At 42.8% G+C, this 16,741-nt stretch overlaps 1 protein-coding gene across 1 annotated transcript; it reads left to right on the top strand.

Annotated features, from left to right (window-relative positions):
• The first annotated feature begins 556 nt into the window (after nucleotides 1-556).
• On the top strand, nucleotides 557-16,312 carry LOC108797892 (retinol dehydrogenase 3-like). Its single transcript, XM_018569589.1, has 4 exons — nucleotides 557-881; nucleotides 9,377-9,635; nucleotides 12,140-12,306; nucleotides 16,077-16,312. The coding sequence occupies exons 1-4, from the start codon at nucleotides 560-562 to the stop codon at nucleotides 16,310-16,312; spliced, it is 984 nt and encodes a 327-aa protein (XP_018425091.1). The 5' UTR covers nucleotides 557-559.
• The last annotated feature ends 429 nt before the right edge of the window (nucleotides 16,313-16,741 follow it).

Genomic DNA, 16,741 nt, shown 5'->3' on the forward strand with positions numbered 1-16,741 from the left:
TGAATACGCCCCTCTGCCCGCACCCCCGCAACCAACGCCCCATCAGCACGGGGACAAGGTGTTGGATCGGCTGAGTCGAACTGCTTTTGCACATTGGCTCAGCCGAACACGCAGAGTATGTGCGACTGACCGAAGGCAGCCAATGTACGGCTTATTTTAGCCGATGTACAGCTGAAATCAGCCGTACAGAGCCGAAGTGAATAGCCAAACGCCATTTTCCAATCTTTCTTTCATAAGATTAGACTTGTTCTGAATGGCGTACAACTTGGTTTTCCAATATCAGGAGGCCTATATTTGGGGTTCCAGGAGGATGAGATTAGATTATTTTTTTGTTCACTAGATAATGTTTTTAATCATCCACATGGCAAATTCATATTTAGTTGTTCTAGTGCTAAAATCATTATACAAATTAAAACAGTCAACCTGGCAAAAAGGAAAAAAGCCTGTGTCATTGAATACTGGACATCATTCCATGCTGATCAGAAATGTAAAATTCTGGATAAGAAAGTGAAAATATTATAACAACAATACAATAATGAAACTTTTTTTTACAGAACAAATGTGCATCATGTTGTTCCCTCTGCTGGTGGTGTTGGGTTTGATTCTTCTGTACAGATGGTACAGGCAGAGTCACATACTGGAGAATCTCTCACATAAATATGTTTTTATCACTGGATGTGATTCTGGATTTGGGAACTTGCTGGCTAAGCAGTTGGACAAACGTGGAATGAAGGTTCTGGCTGCTTGTCTTACGGAGACTGGTGCTAAAAATCTCAAGAAAGAGACTTCCAGCAGACTGCAAACAAGAATCCTGGATATCACTGACAGCAAAAGTGTGAGTTCTGCTGCCGAGTGGGTAACAGCCATTGTTAAAAAAGAAGGTAAGCTCAAAAAGGACCACCTTTCAGTCTATTGTTGAGATAATTTACTGTAGATTAAAAATAATTACCTCAATAAAAAATGTGTTTATACATAGAAAAAAGAGAAAAAAAGAAAAGAAAAAAATAATAATGTATTGTGATAATGCAACACACAGATGGCTTGTGATGAAATGCACTGCAAAAAAGGTCCAAGTCCGGTTGTGGTGCCTTAAAGCAGAATTAAAGTTTTCATATCCCCCAGGGATGCAGGGAGTGCAAAGGTGAGCAGTGTAGGAAAAGGGATGCAGGAGGTACAGAGGTGAACAGTGTAGGGAGAGGGATACAGGGGGTGTAGAGGTGAGCAGTGTAGGGAGAGGTAAGCAGGGAGTGCAGAGGTGAGCATTGTAGGAAGAGGAATGCAGGGGGTGCAGAGGTGAACAGTGTAGGGAGAGGGATACAGGGGGTGTAGAGGTGAGCAGTGTAGGGAGAGGGAAGCAGGGAGTGCAGAGGTGAGCATTGTAGGAAGAGGAATGCAGGGGGTGCAGAGGTGAACAGTGTAGGGAGAGGGATACAGGGGGTGTAGAGGTGAGCAGTGTAGGGAGAGGGAAGCAGGGAGTGCAGAGGTGAGCATTGTAGGAAGAGGAATGCAGGGGGTGCAGAGGTGAACAGTGTAGGGAGAGGGATACAGGGGGTGTAGAGGTGAGCAGTGTAGGGAGAGGGAAGCAGGGAGTGCAGAGGTGAGCATTGTAGGAAGAGGAATGCAGGGGGTGCAGAGGTGAACAGTGTAGGGAGAGGGATACAGGGGGTGTAGAGGTGAGCAGTGTAGGGAGAGGGAAGCAGGGAGTGCAGAGGTGAGCATTGTAGGAAGAGGAATGCAGGGGGTGCAGAGGTGAACAGTGTAGGGAGAGGGATACAGGGGGTGTAGAGGTGAGCAGTGTAGGGAGAGGGAAGCAGGGAGTGCAGAGGTGAGCATTGTAGGAAGAGGAATGCAGGGGGTGCAGAGGTGAACAGTGTAGGGAGAGGGATACAGGGGGTGTAGAGGTGAGCAGTGTAGGGAGAGGGAAGCAGGGAGTGCAGAGGTGAGCATTGTAGGAAGAGGAATGCAGGGGGTGCAGAGGTGAACAGTGTAGGGAGAGGGATACAGGGGGTGTAGAGGTGAGCAGTGTAGGGAGAGGGAAGCAGGGAGTGCAGAGGTGAGCATTGTAGGAAGAGGAATGCAGGGGGTGCAGAGGTGAACAGTGTAGGGAGAGGGATACAGGGGGTGTAGAGGTGAGCAGTGTAGGGAGAGGGAAGCAGGGAGTGCAGAGGTGAGCATTGTAGGAAGAGGAATGCAGGGGGTGCAGAGGTGAACAGTGTAGGGAGAGGGATACAGGGGGTGTAGAGGTGAGCAGTGTAGGGAGAGGGAAGCAGGGAGTGCAGAGGTGAGCATTGTAGGAAGAGGAATGCAGGGGGTGCAGAGGTGAACAGTGTAGGGAGAGGGATACAGGGGGTGTAGAGGTGAGCAGTGTAGGGAGAGGGAAGCAGGGAGTGCAGAGGTGAGCATTGTAGGAAGAGGAATGCAGGGGGTGCAGAGGTGAACAGTGTAGGGAGAGGGATACAGGGGGTGTAGAGGTGAGCAGTGTAGGGAGAGGGAAGCAGGGAGTGCAGAGGTGAGCATTGTAGGAAGAGGAATGCAGGGGGTGCAGAGGTGAACAGTGTAGGGAGAGGGATACAGGGGGTGTAGAGGTGAGCAGTGTAGGGAGAGGGAAGCAGGGAGTGCAGAGGTGAGCATTGTAGGAAGAGGAATGCAGGGGGTGCAGAGGTGAACAGTGTAGGGAGAGGGATACAGGGGGTGTAGAGGTGAGCAGTGTAGGGAGAGGGAAGCAGGGAGTGCAGAGGTGAGCATTGTAGGAAGAGGAATGCAGGGGGTGCAGAGGTGAACAGTGTAGGGAGAGGGATACAGGGGGTGTAGAGGTGAGCAGTGTAGGGAGAGGGAAGCAGGGAGTGCAGAGGTGAGCATTGTAGGAAGAGGAATGCAGGGGGTGCAGAGGTGAACAGTGTAGGGAGAGGGATACAGGGGGTGTAGAGGTGAGCAGTGTAGGGAGAGGGAAGCAGGGAGTGCAGAGGTGAGCATTGTAGGAAGAGGAATGCAGGGGGTGCAGAGGTGAACAGTGTAGGGAGAGGGATACAGGGGGTGTAGAGGTGAGCAGTGTAGGGAGAGGGAAGCAGGGAGTGCAGAGGTGAGCATTGTAGGAAGAGGAATGCAGGGGGTGCAGAGGTGAACAGTGTAGGGAGAGGGATACAGGGGGTGTAGAGGTGAGCAGTGTAGGGAGAGGGAAGCAGGGAGTGCAGAGGTGAGCATTGTAGGAAGAGGAATGCAGGGGGTGCAGAGGTGAACAGTGTAGGGAGAGGGATACAGGGGGTGTAGAGGTGAGCAGTGTAGGGAGAGGGAAGCAGGGAGTGCAGAGGTGAGCATTGTAGGAAGAGGAATGCAGGGGGTGCAGAGGTGAACAGTGTAGGGAGAGGGATGCAGGGGGTGCAGAGGTGAGAAGTGTAGGAGGAGGGGTGCAGAGGTGAGCAGTGTAGGGAGAGGGAAGCAGGGGGTGCAGAGGTGAGCAGTGTAGGAAGAAAGATGCAGGGAATGCACAGGAGAGCAGTGTAGGAAGAGGAATGCAGGGGGGCACAGAGATGAACAGTGTAGGGAGAGGGATGCAGGGAGTGCAGATGTGAGCAGTGTAGGAAGAGGGATGCAAGGAGTACAGAGGTGAGCAGTTAGAGGAGAGAGATGTCGGGGTTGCAGAGGTGGGCAGAATAGGAAGAGGGATGCAGGTTGTGCAGAGATGAGCAGTGTAGTAAGAGGGATGCAGGGGGTGCAGAGGTGAGCAGTGTAGGGAGAGGGATGCAGGGAGTGCAGAGATGAGAAGTGTAGGAGGAGGGATGCAGGGGGTGTAGAGGTGAGAAGTGCAGGAAGAAAGATGCAGCAGGGATTGCAGAGGTGAGCAGTGTAGGAAGAGGAATGCAGGGGGTGCAGAGGTGAGTAGTGAAGGAAGAGGGATGCAAGGAGTGCAGAGGTGAACAGTGTAGAAAGAGGGATGCAAAGGGGGCAAAGGTGAGCAGTGCTGGAATAGGGGTGCAGAGGTGAGCAGAGTAGGAGGAGGGATGCAAGAGGTGCATAGTTGATCAGTTTTAAAATAATGGTTTCAGGGGTAGTCAATGCTGGAAAAGGGGGGAAGAGGTAAACCCTTGGTGCTATGGATGTGTGCGTGCAGTGTTTCGGAAGCGGGATGTTGAACTGTTGGGTGTCCCCTCTCCATCTTCAGTTTTGGAGTGATCACACAAAATCCAGGAGCGGCACAGAGCCAATGGCATCAGCGACAGCATGGGTGAGTGGATTGTATCTTCACTGAATAACACAAACCTAGTACTGCATGAGCTGGACAGATACGTCCCTCCCTACTGGCTGCTATATACTGTATGCTTATTTATTTACCTTGTAAGCAAAGTAGATCAATAGACATCCATAGCAGGCACTAGGTAGGTAAAAAAAAGTGTATGCTCATATGACAGATGTATGGGAATACATGTTTTGCATTCCCATATGTTTACTCTATAAATATAACTACAAGTACGGGAATGCAAAAGATGTATTTAAATCTATTTATTGTATCTTGAATGGGCTGCCTTAAAGTGGAAGGAAAGTGTGTTTACAAAATTGCTGACAGGTAGTTTTTTTTGTAGCAAAGACTGTGTAAGTCTCTTCTGCCCAAAAAGCTCCTACCTGCCTGTCAGCATTTTTATCTCAGTTTACTGGGTCCCACCGCAGAGCGCAATACTGCTGCATAGCAGACTACACTGCTACGCAGGGACCTGATTGGAGTGTACATTTAAAAAAAAAAAAAGGAAAGCCAAGGTGACAGCTCCAGCAATGTGTGGAGGGGACTGAGGGAGTGCTAACGGTCCATGGGGTAGGAGGGCACAATACCTGCCATGCCCCAGGTGCAGACAACCAACGCTACCCCTCTGCTTGGACTTCAAGAAACCTACATAATATCAGTATCTATATATCCATGCCAATACCTGGCCACTTTATTGACCATGTCTTCCATGGACTTCAAGAAATCTACATAATATACAGTATGTATCCATATATCTAGGCTGATACCTGGTCACTTTATTGATCATGTCTTCCATGGACTTCAAGAAACCTACATAATATCCATATATCTAGGCTGATACCTGGTCACTTTATTGAACATGTATTCCTTGTACTTCTAGAAACCTACATAATATCTGTATCCATATATCTAGGCTGATACTTGGTCACTTTATTGAACATGTCTTCCTTGGACTTCAAGAAACCTACTTAATATCTGTATACAGATGTCCAGACTGATACCAGGTCACTTTGTTGGCCATGTCCTCCCTGTGACATCAAGGAACCTACGCAATATTTGTATCTATATATTCTAGACCCCCCCTATGAATCCCTTATGGACCATAGCAATTTTACATTTCTGTCACTTATCTGTTGAGTAAAAACCAAGTTCCATTACGTATATTACAAAGTACATGAATATTTTTTGTGTACAAACAAGGCTTCCTTTTGGCAGTATTGTTTTGCAGAAATTTCATTTTCTATATATGCTAAAGATAGAAAGTAACAAAACATAAAACATCTGTTTAGTTGTCCATTTTTTGAATGTTACTAAAACATTAATATGATGAATAAAAATAAACCTTTATATATATTTAAAAATAAAACTAGTAGAAGGTGAGGAATAAGTTAATGTGTTGATTAACGTGCACCTAAATAGATACAATTTTATTTAAAACTTTTTTTTTTTCCACTTGTTGCTGGAAATATGTGCATATCAGGGAACACTCCTTTGATCTGCACATAAAAGTGCATCAGAAGAATTTGTGAATTATATTTTGGGGTTAATATTTGAGATATGCAAATTGTGTAAGAGGAGGGATGCAGGGGGTGCAGAGGTGAGCAGTGTAGGAAGAGGGATGGAGGGCATGCAAAGATGAGCAGTGTAGGAGGAGGGATGCAGGGGGTGCAGAGGTGAGCAGTGTAGGAAGAGGGATGTAGGGCATGCAAAGGTGAGCAGTGTAGGAAGAGGGATGTAGGGCATGCAGAGGTGAGCAGTGTAGGAAGAGGGATGTAGGGCATGCAGAGGTGAGCAGTGTAGGAGGAGGGATGCAGAGGGTGCAGAGGTGAGAAGTGTAGGAAGAAAGATGCAGTGAGTGCAGAGGTGAGCAGTGTAGGAAGAGGAATGCAGGGGGTGCAGAGGTGAGCACCCCCTGTCTGTCAAATACACAATTGAAAGAGTTTTGTTATATCTCCTTAAGAGGTGTAAGAAACACCTGTTGAACCTGTATAAGACTGGAGGAGCTTTTAAACTAGAAAGTGGGGGGGAGGGTATAAAAATAAAATTACTTAAACTAAACGTTGATAATTTAATCATAGATAAAAATAACACAGAAAGTAGTAAAAAAGGAGTTAATAATAGTGGGCTCACTCCAGTCAATATAGGAAATCCGTTGGCACATGTAAGTATAACTACCAACGGACAACCGAAATCAAGGCAGAATAATAACAATAAAAATAGTGGGGAACAACAAGGTAGTAAACTTTTGTCCCACAAAAAGAGAGGAATTAAATGTATGTACACCAACGCTAGAAGTCTGGCAAATAAAATAGAGGAGCTTGAAATTAGGTTAATTGAAGAGGACTTCGACATAGTACCCTCCCTACTGGCTGCTATATACTGTATGCTTATTTATTTACCTTGTAAGCAAAGTAGATCAATAGACATCCATAGCAGGCACTAGGTAGGTAAAAAAAAGTGTATGCTCATATGACAGATGTATGGGAATACATGTTTTGCATTCCCATATGTTTACTCTATAAATATAACTACAAGTACGGGAATGCAAAAGATGTATTTAAATCTATTTATTGTATCTTGAATGGGCTGCCTTAAAGTGGAAGGAAAGTGTGTTTACAAAATTGCTGACAGGTAGTTTTTTTTGTAGCAAAGACTGTGTAAGTCTCTTCTGCCCAAAAAGCTCCTACCTGCCTGTCAGCATTTTTATCTCAGTTTACTGGGTCCCACCGCAGAGCGCAATACTGCTGCATAGCAGACTACACTGCTACGCAGGGACCTGATTGGAGTGTACATTTAAAAAAAAAAAAAGGAAAGCCAAGGTGACAGCTCCAGCAATGTGTGGAGGGGACTGAGGGAGTGCTAACGGTCCATGGGGTAGGAGGGCACAATACCTGCCATGCCCCAGGTGCAGACAACCAACGCTACCCCTCTGCTTGGACTTCAAGAAACCTACATAATATCAGTATCTATATATCCATGCCAATACCTGGCCACTTTATTGACCATGTCTTCCATGGACTTCAAGAAATCTACATAATATACAGTATGTATCCATATATCTAGGCTGATACCTGGTCACTTTATTGATCATGTCTTCCATGGACTTCAAGAAACCTACATAATATCCATATATCTAGGCTGATACCTGGTCACTTTATTGAACATGTATTCCTTGTACTTCTAGAAACCTACATAATATCTGTATCCATATATCTAGGCTGATACTTGGTCACTTTATTGAACATGTCTTCCTTGGACTTCAAGAAACCTACTTAATATCTGTATACAGATGTCCAGACTGATACCAGGTCACTTTGTTGGCCATGTCCTCCCTGTGACATCAAGGAACCTACGCAATATTTGTATCTATATATTCTAGACCCCCCCTATGAATCCCTTATGGACCATAGCAATTTTACATTTCTGTCACTTATCTGTTGAGTAAAAACCAAGTTCCATTACGTATATTACAAAGTACATGAATATTTTTTGTGTACAAACAAGGCTTCCTTTTGGCAGTATTGTTTTGCAGAAATTTCATTTTCTATATATGCTAAAGATAGAAAGTAACAAAACATAAAACATCTGTTTAGTTGTCCATTTTTTGAATGTTACTAAAACATTAATATGATGAATAAAAATAAACCTTTATATATATTTAAAAATAAAACTAGTAGAAGGTGAGGAATAAGTTAATGTGTTGATTAACGTGCACCTAAATAGATACAATTTTATTTAAAACTTTTTTTTTTTCCACTTGTTGCTGGAAATATGTGCATATCAGGGAACACTCCTTTGATCTGCACATAAAAGTGCATCAGAAGAATTTGTGAATTATATTTTGGGGTTAATATTTGAGATATGCAAATTGTGTAAGAGGAGGGATGCAGGGGGTGCAGAGGTGAGCAGTGTAGGAAGAGGGATGGAGGGCATGCAAAGATGAGCAGTGTAGGAGGAGGGATGCAGGGGGTGCAGAGGTGAGCAGTGTAGGAAGAGGGATGTAGGGCATGCAAAGGTGAGCAGTGTAGGAAGAGGGATGTAGGGCATGCAGAGGTGAGCAGTGTAGGAAGAGGGATGTAGGGCATGCAGAGGTGAGCAGTGTAGGAGGAGGGATGCAGAGGGTGCAGAGGTGAGAAGTGTAGGAAGAAAGATGCAGTGAGTGCAGAGGTGAGCAGTGTAGGAAAAAGGTGAGCAGTGTAGGAAGAGGGATGTAGGGCATGCAGAGGTGAGCAGTGTAGGAGGAGGGATGCAGAGGGTGCAGAGGTGAGAAGTGTAGGAAGAAAGATGCAGTGAGTGCAGAGGTGAGCAGTGTAGGAAGAGGAATGCAGGGGGTGCAGAGGTGAGCACCCCCTGTCTGTCAAATACACAATTGAAAGAGTTTTGTTATATCTCCTTAAGAGGTGTAAGAAACACCTGTTGAACCTGTATAAGACTGGAGGAGCTTTTAAACTAGAAAGTGGGGGGGAGGGTATAAAAATAAAATTACTTAAACTAAACGTTGATAATTTAATCATAGATAAAAATAACACAGAAAGTAGTAAAAAAGGAGTTAATAATAGTGGGCAGTCAGATCTATCCTGTGTTTTGTGCACACTTTCAGTGTTATCTCAAGAAGCCTAATTGCCCCTCCTAGTTCTTATCTTGTGACTACAAACTGATTGGTCTTTATGTTGTTGAGAACAGGATAGGGGGTAGGTTGAGTAGTTTAGCAAAAGAAAACTGGGTAGGGCTGACACCAGTTTCTAAAAATACTGCGTGTTGTGAACCCACAACAGGATCTAGGGAACTAAGAGCATTTTTTTGCAGATCATTATGTATTTTTCTGTACTTGCAGGGTTTCTGAAGAGATAAAACACATTGAAAGGTGAATGTATTGCAGTAGTGCATATGTTTGTTTTTTTGCATCCTCACATATACTTTGGAGAAGCGGGGGTTGGTGCGGATTCTCTGGGAATTAAGTGATTAGTAGCAGCTAATTAGAAGATGTGTGTTTTTGTTTTTTTCCACATTAAGGAAGAAAATGGAAATTCAAAACCATTGTTAGTCCCTTTCTGTCTGTCTTAGAAAATCGATTATATTTATTAATGTAACCTTACAGTTGTTTCTTATTTTATTACTGACAATACTGATTATGATTTACAGGGCTTTGGGGATTGGTAAACAATGCTGGCTTTGGTGTTAATTTTGGTCCCAATGAATGGCAAACAAAAGAAGACTTCTCCAAGGTCCTGAATGTGAATCTACTTGGCACGATTGATGTCACCATACACTTGCTGCATCTTGTCAGAAAAGCCCAGGGACGCATTGTTATTGTATCTAGTGGTGCAGGTCGATTGGCTGTTATAGGTGGGGGATATTGCCCATCAAAGTTTGGCCTGGAAGCTTTTTCAGACAGCTTACGGTGAGTTACCATGAATGGAGCTTATGGTAAATAATTTGTATTGTTTTTATTTATTTATACATTTATTACATGTATTTCTGTAGCGCCAACAATTTACATAGTGCTTTACATACTGCACATTCACATCAGTCCCTGCCTTCAAGGAGCTTACAATATATGGTCCCTCTTGAGCACACATACATGGCCAATTTAGACAGGAGCCAGTTAACCTTTCAGCATGTCTTTGGAATATGGGAGGAAAGTGGAGTACCCGGAGAAAACTAGGGATGCACCGATATATCGGCCGCCGAAACATATCGGCCGAAAATGGCACTTTTGGCATAATGCCGAAAGAGCCATGTTTCGGCCGATACATGGGGTCATCCCTGGTTTCTGTTCTCCCCGCTGGGCGCTGTTCCAGCGGGGAGAAAAGAAAGTGACAGCCGCCGAGCGCTGCAGGAGTCAGGACGAGAGCGCTGTGAGCTGCGGCATCTCTCCTCCCACACTGCTCAGCCGCCTGTCAGAGTCCGGCAGAGCGGTGTGTGGGCGGAGACATCGCTGTCACAGGAGGCTGGGCTTTCCTCTCTACACGGCTCGATCAGCCTCCTGTGACAGCGTGTCAGAGAGAAAAGCAAGATACACACACTCAGTGATCAGTGATCGCTGAGTGTGTGTACATAATTGAGGATATGGCATGTTAACTATATCCTCATTTATGAATGAATGGGAGTGATCTACATTACACCCTTTCATTCATAATTGTAGTAATAGTAAACATGCCATGTACTCATGTTATCAATGAACAGGAACACTCATAGAGGATTCCTGTTCATTGATAACAGGGGACACAGAAAAAGAGATTGAGGACTCTGTGTCCTCAATCTCTTTTTCTATTTTAAAAGGGAAATATCAGGGGTCTGTTTAGACCCCTAATATTTCCCCGAAGCCCCTAAAAGTAAAGTAAAAAATAAAAACATTTAATAAAAAATTAATTAATAAATAAAAATAAATATAAAACATTTTAAAAGTTTATTTAAAAAAATATTTAAAAAAATTGAAAAAATAAAAATAAAAAACATTTTCGGTATCGGTTTCGGTTTCGGCCTGACATTTTTTTTTATTTTCGGTTTTAAAAATTCCATTTCGGTGCACCTCTAGAGAAAACCTATGCAAGCACAGGGAGAACATGCAAACAACTTGCAGATTTGAACCAGGGACCCCCAGTGCTGCAAGCCAGAAATGCTAACCATTATTGTAAAAGAATTCTAGTAGGGTGGACAGTAGTATCTAAAAAAAGACCCATATTGGACATTGTTCCTCCCAAGACAAATGAAGTATAACACTTAATGTCTTTATACATTATCTATAATGTAAAATAAGTGACATATTTAGGAGAGTATGTGACCTTCAGGATGCCAGTTGTTGATTCAAAACCCCAGCACCTTCCAAAAAATACCCCTGTTACTTGTAGTTGGTCTGTTATTAAGATTTAAAAGAGTACTATGGGTTAAGTGTTTTTCCTCATAGTTCTCTTAAGAGGACATAAACTAGCGTCCTCCTGTGACCCAAAGCTCGGTATATTGCGAGCTACAGCTCGCGGTATACTGAGAACCGCCGCAGCCGGGACGGATCCCGACATTACTGTCGAGATGCACCCAGCTGCGTGAGTGACAGCTGTCTCTGCCTATCTACAGGCAGAGCCAGCTGTACCCGCCACCTCCCCCGTCCATTACTCCAATGTGCGCTGGAGGATCGGAGCGGGGAGGGGGGAAATCCCTGCAGGGAGCCGTGACTGGCAGTCACTGCTCTCTGCAGGGACATGATCGGGAAGTGAGCGAGCGACGGTATGTGTTCGCTCACTTCCCGATTTATTGAGCCGACGTGTGACAGTTTCATTGTCACACGTCGGCTCGAACTATGAGATGAGTGACTTTCACTCACCTCAAAGTTCTCCTTTAACTCATTGCAGTATGTTTGTTTCAAACTTTGTGCACTTGTGGCACCATGTGTTACTGAATAGTTAGGCACTCCCCACTGAAGGTGCCTATTGGGGCCAAAAGTGTGCGATTCTGCCCGAAAAAAAAATCTTGTGTACTTTTTCGAGCAACATATTGCTCAGGTGTACACATGCACCATTGGAAATTCCCTATGCTGAGTAATATCGTGCTTCAGGTGTGAATGAGGTATAGGAATTGCTGTATTTATCTTTTATCTAACTTATGGCAAAACAGGTAGTTTCCTTAGAAAAGAACACTGTCTGCACCACCCCATAATCATTTTTATACATAAGTAGAACAGATGCGAGATGGAACAATGCCAATTTTGTCCACAAGCCCTCACCTGTATTCTAGTTTATCATGATCCAGGCTGCTTTCTTAGCTATGTTCTTACATTTCACCATTTACAGGTCAAAGAAACACGCCTTATGTTCTGCTTTTTTGTTATATATTGGTAAAATAATACAGTTTATAAAGTACATCGTATTCATTTTTTTTAACTGCATATGTATTGCTGGTGTTTTACAGGAGGGAGATGCGTGAATTTGGTGTCAAGGTTTCTATTATAGAGCCAGGAGGTTTCAAAACACCGATGGCCCTTGCTCAGGATATTCATAGAAATTACCTAACCCGACTGTGGGAAAAACTGCCTGCACAGATTAAGGAGAGCTATGGAGAGGACTACTACAAGCAAAGTAAGTTACAAGTAGGTACTGGGGGGGATTTATCAAAACTGGAGCAGACAAAATCTGGAGCAGTTGCCCATGGCAACCAATCAGCTTCTCTCTTTAGTTTGTTCAGTTAAGATTTGGAAATGAAAGCTAGAAGCCGATTGGTTCTCATGCACAGCTGCTCCAGATTTTGTCTGCTCCAGTTTTGATAAATTCCCCTCACTGTATTTATCACAGCTTTTTGGTTCTACAGGGAATACACTTCATATAAGTGTTCATATAGGTGCCTCCATCATAACTCACTCCATAGGGTTCAAAATGGCTCGTTCCTCTCTTGTTCTGTAATTGGATACCCTATCACCAGACCATACTTTTCAACAAATATCATCCCATAACACTAAGTGGAGTATTTATAAAATAATCACAGTGCTATTCACTGTGCGAGTATCCGTGTTGTAGATTCGCACCACATTATAGCCACTAGATGGAGATGAGAAGCATAGGGATTCTGTTGCTCCTCGGTTCCATCTAGTGGCCACATAGCGGACAGCTCTGCAGACATTTTAAAATATGTGTAATTCATATTTTTTTAGCACCTAGACACATACATTTAACCCTTGCTGTGCAGGGGTAGCCTCTTTGCAAGGGTTAATAAAATGTTTCTTCTTTAAGTTGGTGACAGGGTCATTTTAAGTCACATGACATTTCAAATGAAACTTCCGATTTCTAAATCCCTAATAATTTTACTATAAATACTGAAAAAATTTAGTTAATCTCTTTTTTAGATACCTATTCGCTTTTATTCATATTACAAACACTTTTTTTTCTTTAATGAACTGACAATCATACACTGAGGACCCCATGACGTGTACCTGCCACACCTACTAACCTGCACTGTGTATGCCAATGCACTCCGGATAAGTACATCCAGCACACTGCATTATGCATTCCAATACCCTGTGGACACTCACCCATTACATCTTTTACCATATTGCACATATCAGAGCTCCCATCTCAAACAGCAAGTTGTCATTATTTAGAAGCCAGGAAGGCTCATAAAGCCTTTTTTCAGTAGCGCTAAGCTCCACTCACTTCCTTCAACTAGCTTCACTGCTTCACCCCACTATACTTAGACATTTTGTTACAACATAGTGGGTCCTGGTCCTCTGCACATACTGCTGCACACAAGGGAATGTCACAACCACAATACATTTACACAAGGTAAAGTTGGGCCTGGCTGGTGCTATGGCATAAAAACTGGCCCTGGTCTTCCCAGAGGAGATTTACTGAGTTATTTAGCCATGTAATGACCGTACTAGCAGTGCATTGATTTTGATATGATATGTTGCAGTTCCAAATAAGGTGATTGTGTTGGTTAAGGTTAAAGGGTTTCTAAACCCTCATGTTTTTTTGCATATATCTACAAGCAGTAGATATATGCAAAAAGTTAAAAAATAACGCTTTAAACGCTCCCATCCGAAAATCCCAAAATGCTCGGCGGCCGCAAAGCATTTTGGGGCGGGTGCATGCACAGTTCGGATTTTCGGCCGGGAGACGAGGAGAGACACAAGGTAAGTCTATGGACGCATGCACCCGCATGCAGACACCTTGGGACAGGAAGTGCCAGCAAGGACAGAGGAGTAAGCGCTGGATCAGAGACCCGCAGCAGCGCTGGAGAGAAGGCTGAAAAGGACAGGAAAGAAGATCGGATTAAGAAACATCGTTAAAGGTAAGTGCTTTAATTAACATTGGGGGGAGGGGAAAACGTTTTTGACTTTAATGTCACTTTAAATTGTAGACGTGCATTAGATTAAAATCATCCCTTAAAAGCCATATAGAGACTGGTGCTGCCACAAAGATCTTTGGTCACTCAGTGTGGCATGATAAAAGTGTTCAACAGGACTACTTGACTAATATCTAAACCCGGCTATAACCTCCCCTAAATGCCTGGAGTTGGTAAGTAAACACCATCATATGGATTTCTTGTTGGATTTAAAGTCCGTACTAATCAAGTTAAAATTTATTGGAGAACCTTGATAATGAGGTATTGTTGGCTATGGAACAAAGTGTGTGTATACAATTTTTATTATAATTGTCACCTCCTACACACAGAACCTTGGTAGGCTGACTCTATATGTGTAAAATAATCTCTGGCAGGCAATCATCAGTGTTCTACCGCTGCACTCCTAAAAACCACAACTATTTGTTAGTCATAAATAGAACATCTGTTTGTCTGTGTGTATACATGACAAGACACTAGAATATTTCTGTATCATCTTTGTCATCAACAGAGAGCATGTTGACAGCCAAAATTGCCTAAACCAACCAAAGCCATGAGATATTTGCACCAAATCCTTTGTACCATGTAATAATTTGACTTCAGTAAGCAAGGATGTATAGAATAAAATATATAACTATTAAAGCTCATCTAAAGCTAAAACTTTCCTTGTTTTGGATAGAGTAGTACAGGGCCAGACCCCCCACTTCTAACCAGGTTTTATTGTTGTCTGTGAACCTGTTGGGAGATATCCCCTTTTTATTTGTCCTAGTGACCATTTTCACTTGCACTGAAATTGATGGGAGATCCCACATTTTGAGTTGCCACTGGAACAGGAATATAGAGGAAGTTTTACAATGAGGACACTTATTGCAACTAAAACTGTCTAAAAGCCGATTTATTCTCACTTGCTGTTGTGTCAATGGGACAGGAAGTTAAATAAAATATACCCCCCAATAGAACACAGATGGCAATAAGAAAACTGAAAGGTGTTAACCCTTCTCTACCCAATCCAAAATAGGGGGGAAAAAAGCTTTGGCTTTAAATATTCTTTAAATCTGTGACATTTAAAAATGGTAACCTAGCCCCCAGCCTATAGAGCAAGCACCTCCGGAGTCCTGCAGGCATCATCAGATTACTGATAAAGTTACAAAGGTTTACACACTATTGTGTTAAAGTAACACACATGGTACCACACTGTGCAAACATTAGTCCATTGCAGTGCCATTCATTGTAAAAGGCACCCCAATGCACCTGTACAGCAGAACACTGCACTGGGTTCAATGGTAGTCCATCAAATAATAATGGTGGGCTGCCTTAACGCACCGAACCTTAACACGTGACTTAACATGCAAGTGTTCACGAACCGCCAAAGTCTTAACAATTCCATACACAGGCACACATCTGTGCTTAATACAAACTACTTGGGCTATTTTACACAACTGTGTGTATATAATGGATTACCAAATTTAAAACACATTTGTATAAGTAGATGGAAAGGTTTATTCCCTTTTTTCTAATTTTCTTTATTATTTATCTTAAGACTTGTAAAACAATACCTACTGATAATGTTCAAGCATTCAATGAGATATGACTATTCAAGGTATGTAATGAGAGTTGTAGTATTTATTACTGTATTACGCTCAAGTCACAAAGTTATAACAGTTATTTGTGATAATGATCATTATTTTCAGCAATGAGACCCAATGACCGCTAAAATTAAGTCACATGGCTAAAAATAAAGATCATAATGCAAATAACATTTTTATTCTAGCTTAGTTAACTGAGTAAATGTCTGGAAGAGCCATAGTAATGGTCAGCAGAGGTACAGCTACATTATTGTAATTAAATAATCAATTTTCTCGCTATTGATAATGAGACACGTTATATAAGACACTAAAGGGTTTAATGTAAAAATAAGCTCTTATACTTTGACCTCATCCTATGTGTTATCAATGGATATAAGCTGATAAAAGTAAATAATACTGTTTCATCGATGTTTCTGATGCACCTATAGGTTTCAAGGCTTTAAAAGCATTAACAGAAGCAACCAGCTCAAAGTTGTATAAAGTCACAGACTGTATGGAGCATGCCTTGACTGCAGTTTACCCCTGGACAAGATACTCACCGGGCTGGGACTGCAAGCTGTACTACCTACCAGTATCCTACCTCCCCACTGCAATCTCTGACTATTTGCTTTGTCGGTCTGCTCCCAAACCCACTGGCAGGGCATCGGTTGCTGAAAAAAAATAGGTCACTCTAAGTGACTCTTTGGGGAATTGGTTTATCTCAATGACAAATGTGTCACAAGCTAAGCTCAACTGTTCACTTTGTTATCCAATAAAAAAAGCTTGTGTACATATACTGTATTGTAATCTTTTATTATTATATTCACACAGATGCAAATCATTCACTGCCTGACAATTACTGCTGGTGACTGGAAAACAGACAAAGTCAAATAATGGGAATCTTCTTACAAACAAACCGCACTTCCATGGATCTTCATAAGTAAAGCAACTTTTATTGATATAAGAAATACATACTGTGAAACAAAAACTCCCATGTGTATAACACCTCTCAGACGCGTTTCACCAATCTGGCTTAATCATAGAGGCGTCTGAGAGGTGTTATACACATGGGAGTTTTGTTTCACAGTATTTTTCCTTATATCAATAAAAGTTG

The sequence above is a fragment of the Nanorana parkeri genome, unplaced genomic scaffold (genome assembly GCF_000935625.1).
Source record: "Nanorana parkeri isolate BGI_ZX_2015 unplaced genomic scaffold, ASM93562v1 scaffold1364, whole genome shotgun sequence".
NCBI lineage: Eukaryota > Metazoa > Chordata > Amphibia > Anura > Dicroglossidae > Nanorana > Nanorana parkeri.

Excerpts from the sequence above, each read along its gene's own strand:
- LOC108797892 (XM_018569589.1), top strand. The coding sequence starts at position 560 with ATGTGCATCATGTTGTTCCCTCTGCTGGTGGTGTTGGGTTTGATTCTT. Across the intron at positions 882-9,376 it reads AGCCATTGTTAAAAAAGAAG|GGCTTTGGGGATTGGTAAAC; the intron begins GTAAGCTCAAAA and ends TATGATTTACAG. Across the intron at positions 12,307-16,076 it reads AGAGGACTACTACAAGCAAA|GTTTCAAGGCTTTAAAAGCA; the intron begins GTAAGTTACAAG and ends ATGCACCTATAG.